The sequence below is a fragment of the Rhamphochromis longiceps genome, linkage group LG19 (genome assembly GCF_057381845.1).
Source record: "Rhamphochromis longiceps isolate RC_006_pf linkage group LG19, R_longiceps_female_GT1.1, whole genome shotgun sequence".
NCBI classification, from domain to species: Eukaryota; Metazoa; Chordata; class Actinopteri; order Cichliformes; family Cichlidae; genus Rhamphochromis; species Rhamphochromis longiceps.
Window position 1 is genome coordinate 16,897,274 of NC_140575.1, and position 12,544 is coordinate 16,909,817.

The window sequence follows — 12,544 nt, forward strand, 5'->3', positions numbered from 1 at the left end:
TGCGAGAGTACAGCCTCCGTGTGTGTTGGTGTGTAGATGTGAGTGTACGGTGAGGAATTCAGCTGCTGGATGAGTTTTTTCTGCGAGAGAAACTTATTTTTTTTGGCGTCCACGTCTTGAAGCGAGGAGGACAAATGCGAAAATGCGAGAAGAAATCCAGGAAGAGGCGAGCGAGTGCTTATTAAAAATTCAGCGCGGGAGAGCAGACGTTATTACCCGTTCGGAGGACTTGTGGCAGCACCGAGGATAAACTCCACTTCTAACGGGCTAAAGCGTTGTTGAATGGGGTGAAACGAAGCGGATTTTTTCCCTCCTAAAGATAGCAAGTCCAGGAAGAAAAAAAAATCCAAGCGGTCGAAACCCAGAAGGAAAGGGGAGTAAAAAGGGGGCAAAGAAAACGCCCTGCTTTGCTGCCTGTTGCTGGTAAATTCAAACTTTATCGCCAAGTTTAAAAAATGCATCTTCCACTTAACGAGAGGTGATAGTTCAAGTCGTCATTCCTAGCTTAAAGCCGGGCGGGTTTGCTAACTGACGGCCCCCTCTCACTTGGCAAGTTTTATGTTTTTGGAAGCATTGGGAATATTTTCTCCTCGTTGTGCACACCATTCCTGTTGGAAGCGATTTGGGTGGGCTGGGAGCCCAAAGGCTGCTCCGCCAGGCCTGCGGCCATTAGCCAGGAACAAAGAGGGTTCACATGTAAACTCAAACAGTTTGGAAAAGCCTCTTCATTAGTTTTTAAAACCCAACTTTTAACCACCAACGACGGCGCAGTCATGTCGCTGGGCGCCGAGAGGAGGATGGAAACCCGGCTGAAGAAGCTGGAGGACATGATCAGAGACCCCAGATCTGCCATAAACCTGGAAAGTTTACTGGTGAGTCAAGTGGGATCCACTTCATAGGTTATTAATGATGTTGTCTGATCGCTGAATGGCTAGGCACGCATGCACGCCCTCAGGTGAGCTAATTGCATTTAAACACCTTTTCATGTTAAAACGGTGCCGTTTATGATTTAAGTGTTATCGCCTGGTGGAGACACTGTAGACAAGCCTGATTAATAGTTAAATCTGGGTGCAGACAGAGCAGTTTGGGGCTCTTTGAGGCCTGTCTACAGATTAGGATTAACTACTTGAGATAGCTCCCCTGGGTGTTTTCATGGAGACTAATATTTTTAGATAACATATGGGCCCACCAAGCCACTGTAGTCCTATCAGTCCCAGATGTAACCACAGAACCATTGCAGTCTTCCTACACTGGTATGCAACTAGGATGTTGGCTATGGAGGACCCAGTCTGCCAAAAATCCAATAAACCATATTGGCAGCAATTAATATCAGAAAATATATATAATAAGTGTTTAGAATTAAATTAAAAATTAAAGTAGAAGAAAATATGAAAATTTGTCTCATACTCCTGTACCACCTAACATTTATCTATTTTAATGAGAAGAAAACAATTAGTATGAAGTTGTAAAACTGCGTATCTCCTACTGTTTCAACCACTCAGGTAAATGTGTAGATTTTTATCTGAAGTTCCACTTAATTATTATTTAAATTATATTCATCTTCCATTTGTTTTTCCCCTTTGACCTCCCGAATATAAATAAGTGACAAGATAATAAACGAGCAATAGTATTAAGGAAAACAAATATATAAGTTATTGGAAGTGTTAGGTTATATCATGTCAGTGTCATGAACAATGTGAGAATGGCTTACTTTTTTGTTTCTGGATATTGCCTAAATCGGTTCTCTATATTTGCCCACCAGCTTAATTCATTAATTTAATTAATTAATTTTACAGTTAATTAATATAGTCTTCTGGAAACTGGAATTTTGTCCCTTAGTAGTAGTAGTAGTAGTAGTAGTAGTAGTAATGATGAAAATCATTGAAGATTAGTTTCATGATATCTTTGTAGCTGAAGGAGAAAAACTAACTTTAAAGAGGTAAAACAGTGAGTATGTGTTTAGTCTATTGTACTCTCAGCAGCTGCTATTAGATTCTGACTGGAGATCATTTTGATTTGAATATTTCTGTTTTGTAGGGTGGGATTTTAGTACGCTCTGGTGCTTACATATAGCATTGCATTTGATTAGAATTGAGAGGCATGTAAAATCTATCATGTTTGTCTTTCTCTGACAGCTATCTTACCCCCCCCATTTGAATATTGGCCTCAAATTTAAGATAGCCTCTGTGTGTGTGTTTATACATACATGAATGTAGCATGGGAAGAGTCATGTCTGGTCATTGTCCAAAAGAGCTTTTTCTCAGATGTAGCAAACAATGGGAGATTGTCCAAGCCAGATGTGTTCTTACTGCTGGAAATAATCTATGTAGTTTGACCATGACAACCACTCGCTTGCTGTTTTCTCTTTGGGATAATCAGACTTTTCTCGGACTTTGACCACTTGGGAGCTGACAGGGTAACCATCATTTGATGCCAACTGATTTGGGTATTTGTGGTTTAATATCTCCCTCGGGTGATATCTGCAAAAGTCTCCCTGTTCATTTCTAATAATGTGTCATTTGTCTGATCCCCTTTTCCCCCTTGCAAGCTTTTTTCTTTTTCTTCAAGTTGGGTGACTACTTCTTTATTTGCTTTAGCTTTGTTCTTTTAATAAGTGCCAAAGTGGCACCACAAGAGGAAGTGGCTGAGTAAGACCACATAAGTTGTTTTTGGATTTCAATGCCATCACAGCAAACACAGTTGCTTCGTGGTGGTCATATTGGTGCAAGTTTATGGAGATTTTTCCATTTGAAGAAAAGAAAAATGTAAATATCATAAACTTTCAATTTGCCACAGAGCTTATTTTCTGTGATAATCCAAAACCCTTGTGGTATAAATGTCAGTGCCTTTTTGTTGAGCGATCTGGGATGATGTTCCAGTTTGGCCATTGGTTCTCGAAGTTTTCCCAGCACACCCCACTTCAGAAGCCAGAAGAAGTTCACACCGCAGATTCCACATAACTAACAATAAAAAAAGGAAATTTGAACATGCTGTGTAATATCAGCACAGTAGCATCTGCATACTCTTGTTTATCTTCCCTTAAAAAAAAATCATACCAGTAATCTTTGTTTAATCTGGTTGTCCGTGTGCTGTTACATCAACACGCTGGTTCTTATTCACCTACAGCCTGGCAACCATTTCTATTTTGCTTTCCTCGGGAGAGGGGAGTGAGACGGTGCATTCCCTGAATTTTTTTCCTCAGAGGTAAAGTGGTCAGAAGTTATGAGATTGTGAACGATGTCTCAGGTCCCTGTGTTTACCCTGTGCGGGGATGAGTCAGACCTGTTTGTACAGCCGCTTATGTGACGTACAATTGAAAGATTTTTTGATTTTTTTTTTTTTTTTTGGGCCAACAGACGATGGACTTGCCTGATTGCAGACCTTTCATTAACCACCCACATCTGGTGATTTCTTTAGCAGCTCAGTGATTGTCAGGGTATGGACGATGGCCCAGAAGTAATGGATGTTGAGCCAAATAAGGATAGCGTTTGCAATTATTGCCATTGATACAATCAAATAACTCTTGCTTTCTAAGTTGGCGAAGGACTGATGTATTAGAATTGAAACTGTTTAAATGTGTCTGTCTTTAAGTTTTGTGATGACCTAACGTTGCATAAGGCAGTGGAAAAATTCTTCCATTACACCAGTGTATATCACGACTTTGGGCTTAAATGGGAAAAGAGGTCTTCCGACAATTTAGATCAGCTCTGTTCTCCCAAAATAAATTTAGATCTCGGTTATTTTCTGGACCCTAGGAAAGCTGGAATCCCAAGCTATTTTCAGACCTATTAACTGTAACTTTTAGCCAACATTGTGTGATGTTGCCTACTTTAGCTTTAAAGTTAGAGGGTGGTGTTTGAATTTCTGGGGCCCCTAACTGGATGTGACAGAGTGCAAACACACTGTCAGCTCTATCTTAAAAAGCATCACCTCACCCCTTTTAATGGGCCCCTTCTGACTCAGCCCACCCCCCCTTTCCCATACATCCCTTCCCCTGGGGTTCTCCCGCCCCCCTCCATACAACTTGAGGCAATCCTGGTCAAGTCCTGAGGAAGAATTCGGCATAACTTGACCACCGGTGGTGTTTACTTCCTGCACATGAGCTGGGGAGAGAGAGGTGTTGAGTGTTTGAGACAAAAGTTGAGTGGGAAGCATGCGTAGGAGAGAACAGGCTGCGGTTTTCCATTTTTAGCAGCCTCGGTGCTGTCGCTGGGATCAAGAAGTTTTGCTGCTCGGTGTGTTCAGACACACGCATGCACACAAACAATAAATGCTAAGATATGTCTTGTTTTTGTTTGGGTTTTGGGGGTGGGGGTGGGGGGGGGGTTGCAGGTGAAGGAAAAACATGCATACTTAAAGTGCCTAGATAATTGCTCACAGGCTCATATTTGGTAAATAATGAATCACAAATCCCCTGTTATTGTGGCATGGCAACGGTACCAGAGGGAGCCACATTGTGTGGACCCTTTATTTATTCTTCTCACTAACAGCTTAGTGAAGGAAACTCGGTAATTAATTTCAGGTTTGTGCTTTTTTTTCCCCTTTCCTTTTCTTTTTTAAGTGATCATGAAGGTAATGCATTTAAGGAGCAGTGGGCAGGCTTCCCTTAGGATAAGGAAAACTGACGTGGAGGAATGTGCAGCATCTGTCAGGGAAACTCGGTCACCTTCCTTAGTCAATCTTCAACTCTTGTGATGAGATGGGGCAGAGCTGCTGCTATCTGTAAATCCAGCCACAGAACAGCCAGGGGAAAAAATAATACTTAAATGATGCGTTAATGCCGCCCCACTCTCTGGTTATATAAACTGTAGATCACTATATTGCCTCTATCAGCACTCGATCAAGCGTAACCTCAAGTCTCAGCAACCTTCCCCTTGTGCAAACGGTAGGGATCGTTATTTGGCAGGACACCACTGCTGACTGAAGTGCAGGACTTAACTTGGCAGCTCCAAGTACAGGCAGTGATTGTTAAGGAGCAAGCACAAGATGGGGCCTTTCCCGGAATTAAAGAAAAAGACAAAACTAAAATATGGACAGGTTATTTGCAAATCACTCAAGTTTCTGCTGTCCTAAAGGAAATGACCTCACTGAGTAAATAGTTGGCAGCCATACATGGGGCTCAAAGTTCCATAGACTTCTGTCCTGCCTGCACTTTCCCCGTTCGCTTTCTAGCCTTATCTCTTTTCCCTGGCCCTACTTTTCTCTCAGCCCCTCCCCTCAGGCTTGTTAAACACACTGCAGGTATGTTAACTGTGTTTTCATACTTTTGCAGGCCCAGGGCGTGCAGATAACTTAATGCACAGCACTTATGTGTGAATGATATGGGAAATAGAGCTAAAAGCTTGTATGATGCCTTCCAGTTTATCTCTGGGGGGCAATCCCTGTCCATTTCTTTTAAGATCATTTGGAGTGATGCTCTTTTTATTCAGCATTAGTTGGGAAAGCCTTTTAATACATATGCTGTCTCTTTTGCTTAGTACTGGTTATTCACGCCCTTTTTTTCTCTCCCTATTCCTACTCGTATATGCTTCATTTTGTTTTGTTTTTTTCCATTAATTTTTTTGTCTTCTCATCTCCCATTTTCTTCAGCTTTTTTCTTTCTTCCCCTCCCCTTTAACTTATTGTCACTCCACTTCTCACCTACACTAGACTTTCTTCCTCTGTAGCTATTGGGATAAATGATATCCCCTCTTTGTCAACCTGAGTTTTGGCTTCTTCTCTGGAGTGTAGTTGAGTTGCTCTCAGGCAAACAGCAGCAGCAGACCAGACCCGGCTTCAGTGTGCTAGCTGGATAGAAACACTGCCTTATAAGGCACTGGGGATGGTGGCCCCAGCCAATTTTTTTTTTCCTTCAAAACAAGCCGGTCTCTCGGCTCCACACCACCTCTGGTGAGTCGGCCGGGCCTCTCCATGGTCTTTTTTTGGTTTTTCGCTCCACTCCAGTGAAGAAGACCCGGCGTCTTCTGGGTGTGCAAACCCTCAGCAGTCTCAAAATGTCAACCTTCACTTCAGTTATGCAGCTCCTGGTCTCCTTTAGTGGTCAGAGCTAGGAAACATGATAAGGGTTTTCCTTGTTTATTAAAGCCATACATGGCCCACCAGAGGCTTTTTTGGAAATAAAAAAACACTTAAGGCCTGTAAGAAAGAAAAAGAGTAGGGGAAATTTAAAAATGTATTTATTTAGGTCAGTATTTTAATTCTGATTATTTATTCATTGGCTTAGCAAACATCATCTAGTTGCTGAACTTAAAAGCATATGCCTTTACAGGGGATTTCCATAAACTTAAAAAATAACCCAGGAGTAGGACAAATATTGATGTAGGGAACTGGGTCGTCTGGTAGTTGAGTTCTGATTGTTAGGCGTGGTGTTTAACCGCAAAGCTCATCTTGCAAGGACACACTCTGGTCTCTGCTGGCTTTCTGCCACCGTGTCTGCAGGCGCAAATCGGGGAGTAGAGGGGTCCTCTACTTAATTATAATGTGTATGTCTTGCATTACAACACGGATGTTTGGCTGGTTGTCAATGTTGCATGTTTACCTGCAGAGATCATTAATACCATAGATCGTAGCTTAGCACAAAAGCAAAATAAGGGCAAAAACCAACACCTGCCTTTTTTACACTAATAAAGCTAACTAATTGACATGTTGCATCTCATTAATTTTGGTGATTAAAGTAATATGATGCTGGTTGTTAAAGATTTACGTGTCAGACAGGTGGTTTCCTGTCAGCTACACTCTGAGAACCCCAGGAAGTTACCCAACCTGGCCAAGAATGAACTTTTGTCCAAAATGAACCTCCTTGTTTCCTCATTTGCTGTTTCCTATACATTGGACACTCAATGGGTTGCTCTACATTTGGGAGCAAGTTTAGATTTTGGAAAAATTATTATTGTTTTGTGTTGCACAGCATGTATTTTGAATACAACTTTATACATCTTTGTGTTGATGTTCACTTCTCAGTGTTGCCCTATCACAGGTAAATTGTTTTTTGCTTATATAGTGTCCCATATACAATTTCAAACTGTTATTTTTTTTTTCACTTGCAGTTCAGATATGATATGCCCAGTGTGACCATTTTGAAACCACTGTAAACAGCAGTTCATCAAAGCAGGCAGTGGGTTGAGTCAGACTGTGTTTTTAAGCTAAATTGCAACATTAGTGCAAGAAATACAACAGAGAGTTGATAAAAAGTGACACAGTCATTTCCCTTAACATCATAAGTCTATAACTATATATAATATGTTCTTTGCAGTTGATGCCAGATCATATTTGAAGATGGATCTTTGCCCTCAGTACTGTAGCTAATTAATGATCACATTTGTACCCCTGCTCTTGTTTTTCTCGTGTTACAGTTTGTTGGACACATTTTTGAGAAAATCTCTAGTGAAGCGGCTGCTCTCAAGTCGAAAAGATTAGAGCTAATCTTGGACAGCAATCACCTGTTTTTCTGTAACTACTTGCAGGCAGTTCATGCAAACACTTATACTTTGTATTCCATTACTTAAATAAATTCTGATAAATCTTGAATGTTCATTTTGCTTTTCCTTAGCCAGCTGTAAAAAATTAATTACTAACTGAACAAAAATCAAAGTCCACACCTTAAAATACCCACACATTAATAAACACCTAATTCTCAGCACCTTGATTTCATGTTATATAATGCCTCAGACAAATGGAACAAGATATGAGTCAGGAGCTGTCCAACAGGGATGTGAGAAGAAAGTTTAGAATGAGGAAGAATGCAAGCACAAGAATTGACTTTCTCAAAATTTACATGGAGATTTTCCAATTGTGGCATTGGAATGACCCCCCTCTTTGCATCAAACATGAGGGCAGGAAACAGTACTAGTTTCCTGAGTTGTGTTGTGTTACAGGAACTTTGTGTTATTTTCCTGCGTTTCTGTCTTCCCTGTGTCATCATCCATGTGATTTGGCTCTTCTTCTGTGGACTTTGAGCCTACTCTAAACCAGAATTGGAAGGACTTTGACACTATGGCCACACTCAGTCAGCCTCACACACACACATAACAAAAGACGCTGGTAGTGATTGGGCCAGCATGCCAGTTTTGTCATATTTTTTGAGTCCACATTTCCCTCAGTCACCACAACAGAGAATATAAAGTTAACATGACTCTTCCAGACACAATATTTAGAAGTCTGCCAGGTTGAAATAAACCAGACTTCTCCTTAATATGACATTTGGACTAGAAGCAAAGCTGAAATCTGAGATATTGATGTGTTTACGGTGGTGTAGGGTTCTCATGTATGCACACAGAGATTTCACCTTAATCTCTTTGCTGTTTTTGTCTAGACATAAAGACTGTGGTTGATATTTTAACTTAAAGTAGGATTTGGTTATAATGCAGCACTCAGGTTCTGTGACCTTCCTGCATAGTTTTTGAATCTTACTGCTCTGCAGGAAGACTTAACTTTTGAAGAACTTTCAGTTCCCACACCGATCAAAACTGTAAAGGTCATGAACTCAGTTATGCAAATGGCTTTGTGGTTAACAGTGACGGCAAAAATCCTGTTGTTGACTTTGTTGTCATGCTGTGCAAAATCTTCCCCCGGTGGCGCGAGTATTGAGGAGTTTAATACCTGAGTCTTGGTATATTTTTAGTTTCAACTGAGGGTGTGAGTGAGAAGAGCAGAGAAGAGAACAGGAGGCTCCCACGCATAACGCACAATCCATCTGGCCTCAGCCTTATCATTCCATCACAACCTGCTGGTGAAACACAGCCTCCTACACGCATACACAAACTTTCTGTCATGCACACATGCTTATGCACAGGCTCGGGCACTCATAGATACGCATTAGTGTCCATTTTCACAAGCAAACAACATTTATTCAGTTGATCTTAGCAACACACAGCCTGCATTGTGTGTAGCCAGCAGCAACAATAGAGCTATACAGCTCATTACCAAACAGCTACAGATTGTCAGTGAGTTCACTGCCTTTAGTAAACACAAACAAGGACATTCGTATGTTCGCACTCGAGTTTAGACCGGGAGTGTTTGTGTTGAAGCTGGAAGTTATAATTGAAATGGTTTGTGTCTATACTAAAAATATTTATATACAAATGTACTCATAGACATGCCAAAGGATCGAAACAAAATCTAAGCCTAATGATGTCATCTTAGTGCTATGTTTTTGTTTTGTTTGTGTGTGTGTGTGTGTGTTGTAATTTAAATTTGCCTCATATTGGGTGGTATGGTTGTGCAGTGGTTAGCACAGGCAACTCGCCTCATTTGAACCCTGCTTCCTTCTGCAGTCCAAACACATGTATGGTTTGGCTGTGGGTGTGTAGTAGATTAAGTACTTGAAATGTATAGAATAACACACTTTATGCACAGCTAGAATGTAACTTGTAGCCTAAAGAGGTTAGAAAAGGCCAGAAAAGCATTTTATAAATGTGAGAACATATGGAAATAGCCACCACGTTGTCACCGGTTAGCTTCTGAAGAGCATTTTTTTCACTGTTGCCATCCTGCTGTTTCCTGCTCAAACCAGATGTGCTGAATGCGTGGTGGCTTTGACTGTCGAAAGCTGTTAGCCAGAGAACATTTTACTCAGTATGACACAAAACATTTACTACTTATAGATTTTTGTAAGTAATTTTTGCAACTGCAGGCATCACATCCTGCTGGCATTAAAAGGAATGCAGGTTAAGGAAACTTCTAAGTTGGCTTCACTTCTTAAACTAAGAAACTATGTCTGTCTTTTATACAGTCTGTGGCAATAGACTTAAAATAAAGGAATTTCTGAATTCTAAGGAAAGGGTTCGGTTTCCCTCTTGGATTGCTTAATTAGAGGAATTTTTTTCAGAGACTTGAGGCCCAACAGTTTGCTGGAAAATGGTAGCCATTAACCAGGGCAGGCTTGATGTAATCCTTGGGTTAATTGTCAGTAAAAACAACATTTTAGTATGAATTGTGACAGGTTGCCGCCAAAATGAAGTGTGCCTTGCACAAATGCAGTCTTTGTGCTCAATGGATAGAACATGACTTTAAATGTCAAACAGCAGAATGGCTGGTTGACAGAACATCGTTATTATAAGATTTGAGATTAAGTTTTTATGTGCAAGCAGTCTTCCCTTGCCCCTTTTTTCCTGGCACATTCCTCAGTGTACTTAATAATAAAGCGTGGGGAGGGCGCAGGAGCATGAGACAAAAATATGTCAAATTCAGGAGCAAGAAGTAATTGTTATTCCCAGTGGAGACATTAGCTGCGCTATTTGTGAACCCAGGATTCCTGCTGTTGTCTTTCTCGAAGAGTTTATGGGCTCTGCCTGGCAAGGTCCCCTCGCTCTGCCCGGCTGGCCAGCCCACCATTTATCCACACAACTATTTTTAAAACTGCTGGAATTCTATCAAAACATCAACTTTCTGCTCAATCCTTTTAAAGCTCAGAGCAGTGCTGCTTGTTTTCTGTTCCACATGCCTAGTGATGAGACGGTTATGAGGAGAGGAAGAGTGGTGGGGGGGAGTGGACTAAAAGTGGAGCAGAGGGAGGTTGTGACTTTTAATAGTTAGGGCTATTCCTTTTCTGCTTTTAGCTTCTTTCAGGTTAACATCATTGCATTCTTGACTGGTGGATCCACGTGGCTTTTTATAGGGTGATAAAGAATGGAAGCAGGCGAGGGGAGAACAACCGCTCTGTCAGCGGCAGGTTGGGTAAATAAAAAGGGAGAAGAATAGAATGTGCTGAAACGGCGCTCTTATAAAATGCCTGCCTCCTGCGACTTCAACCAGTCTCAGCTCTTTGTATTTTGCAGGAGTTGCTATGCGACGAGCCATAACCCACGGGCTGGATTACAGTATAGCAGAGATAAAGAGCCATCTAATAGATACATAGCAATTCATACTGATAAGCCTGACTGGGAAGATACACCTATCAGCTCAAGGAGACTGTAAGGATGTTAATAACTCTACAAGGAAGTGTAGCCCACTATATATCAAAGTGTGCTAAAGAAACTGACTGGATAATCTGTAATTATTCACATTCATTATTACAGAAATAAACATTCCCTTTAATTTAAGCGAAGCCAACACTACATTAGTTATCCGAAAGGGCTATATATACAGAGGACCAAAACGTCCAAAATCATGAATGTAAAAAATAAACATGTATGATTTTAAATGCAGTAAATTTCCACAGCATGTCTTTTATCCTGTCTTCCTTCTCTCACCCCAACCGGTCGCAGCAGATGGCCGCCCCTCCCTGAGCCGGAGGTTTCTTCCTGTTAAAAGGGAGTTTTTCCTTCCCACTGTTGCCAAAGTGCTTGCTCATAGGGGGTCATATGATTGTTGGGTTTTTCTCTGTATCTATGAAGTGCCTTGAGGCGACTTATGTTGTGATTTGGCGCTATATAAATAAAATTGAATTGAATTAAATTAAATATTAAAAATAACTTAGTGACTGCAAGGCATCAGTCACATAGCCCTAGAGGCCAGTCAATAACCCCATTGGCTACTAGATGTTGCTAGGAGAAATTGCTGGCAAAGAGGGTGCTGCACCAAAAACCTCTTTGTGATTACAATTGTTGCTAACAATTGTAATCACAACAACAAAAAAGACGTAACATAAACCAAATGGAGACTGTTCACCTTTACAGTAAAAGTTATGCTTTATTTCTATAACCGGGGGCTACTGTGGCAATCTCCTAGTGACCAAAGGAGTTGCAAGGATGTTTTTGGTGCATCACCCTCTTTGTGACCTTTTTTCTCAAGCAACCACTTGCCAGTCAGTCAGGATATACACATTGTGTTTTCAGGTGACCCTCCTGTGTGTGACTGAACCGTCTTCAGGACCCTTATCGGAGCTTTAGCAAATGATATTGCAGAGACAGTAACCATTTGCCAAAAAGTTGGGGAACAAACAAATTGCCTTTGTTATTGGTGGCTGGTAGGAGGTTGCTGACTGGTTTCTAGGCCTGTGTACTGGACTTAAAACACATTCCTGTTTTAAGGGGGGGGAGACGACTAAATGAAGACCAGAAATGGCAGTTTATGTCACATTTTAAAGGAATGAGGAACGAGTATTGTCAGTATTTTGTGGTTTTAGTGACTGTCATTATTAGTAAGGTTATATATTTACCTGTTTATTGTTTATTGTCTCAAATTCATTGAAGTTAAAACTATTGATGCAGCTTCGTTCCCCCAGAGACTTAACCACTTATTTAATATTCAAGAAATGCTGCTTCCACAGACTTCCAGTCGCCTTTGCATTTACATTTATTTTATTTTATTTTTTTTATAGTAATGGAAGTTAATTGAAAGAGCTATTTGCAGTCATTTCCCTTGTGTAACTCCAATGCACTAAATGGCTTATTATGCATGACCTTTGAGGTTACTGCTAATCCTGCAGTGTAAGAATTACTATAAATGTGGTTCAGGAAAGCATTTTGAAGTGGACTGGTGCAATTAGCAAACAAAATAAAATAAACCAAATGCGTGTCTACCAACATAATATCACTCTCGCTGTGGAGCCTCTCATCATCACCATGGTAACATTTATTTGTACCTCCCCCACACTTGATTCATC

General features: G+C 40.8%; 1 protein-coding gene across 2 annotated transcripts in view; it reads left to right on the plus strand.

The window, feature by feature from the left end:
* Positions 1-12,544, plus strand: part of rock2a (rho-associated, coiled-coil containing protein kinase 2a) — a 45,565-nt gene continuing 33,021 nt past the window's right edge. The window contains exon 1 of one of the 2 annotated variants that reach the window (XM_085390783.1): positions 1-872. In XM_085390783.1, coding sequence (XP_085246909.1) covers positions 774-872 — 99 coding nt within the window. In that variant the 5' untranslated portion in view covers positions 1-773. The remainder of the gene's footprint in view (positions 873-12,544) is intronic. The other variant, XM_085390782.1, reaches the window with a different exon arrangement.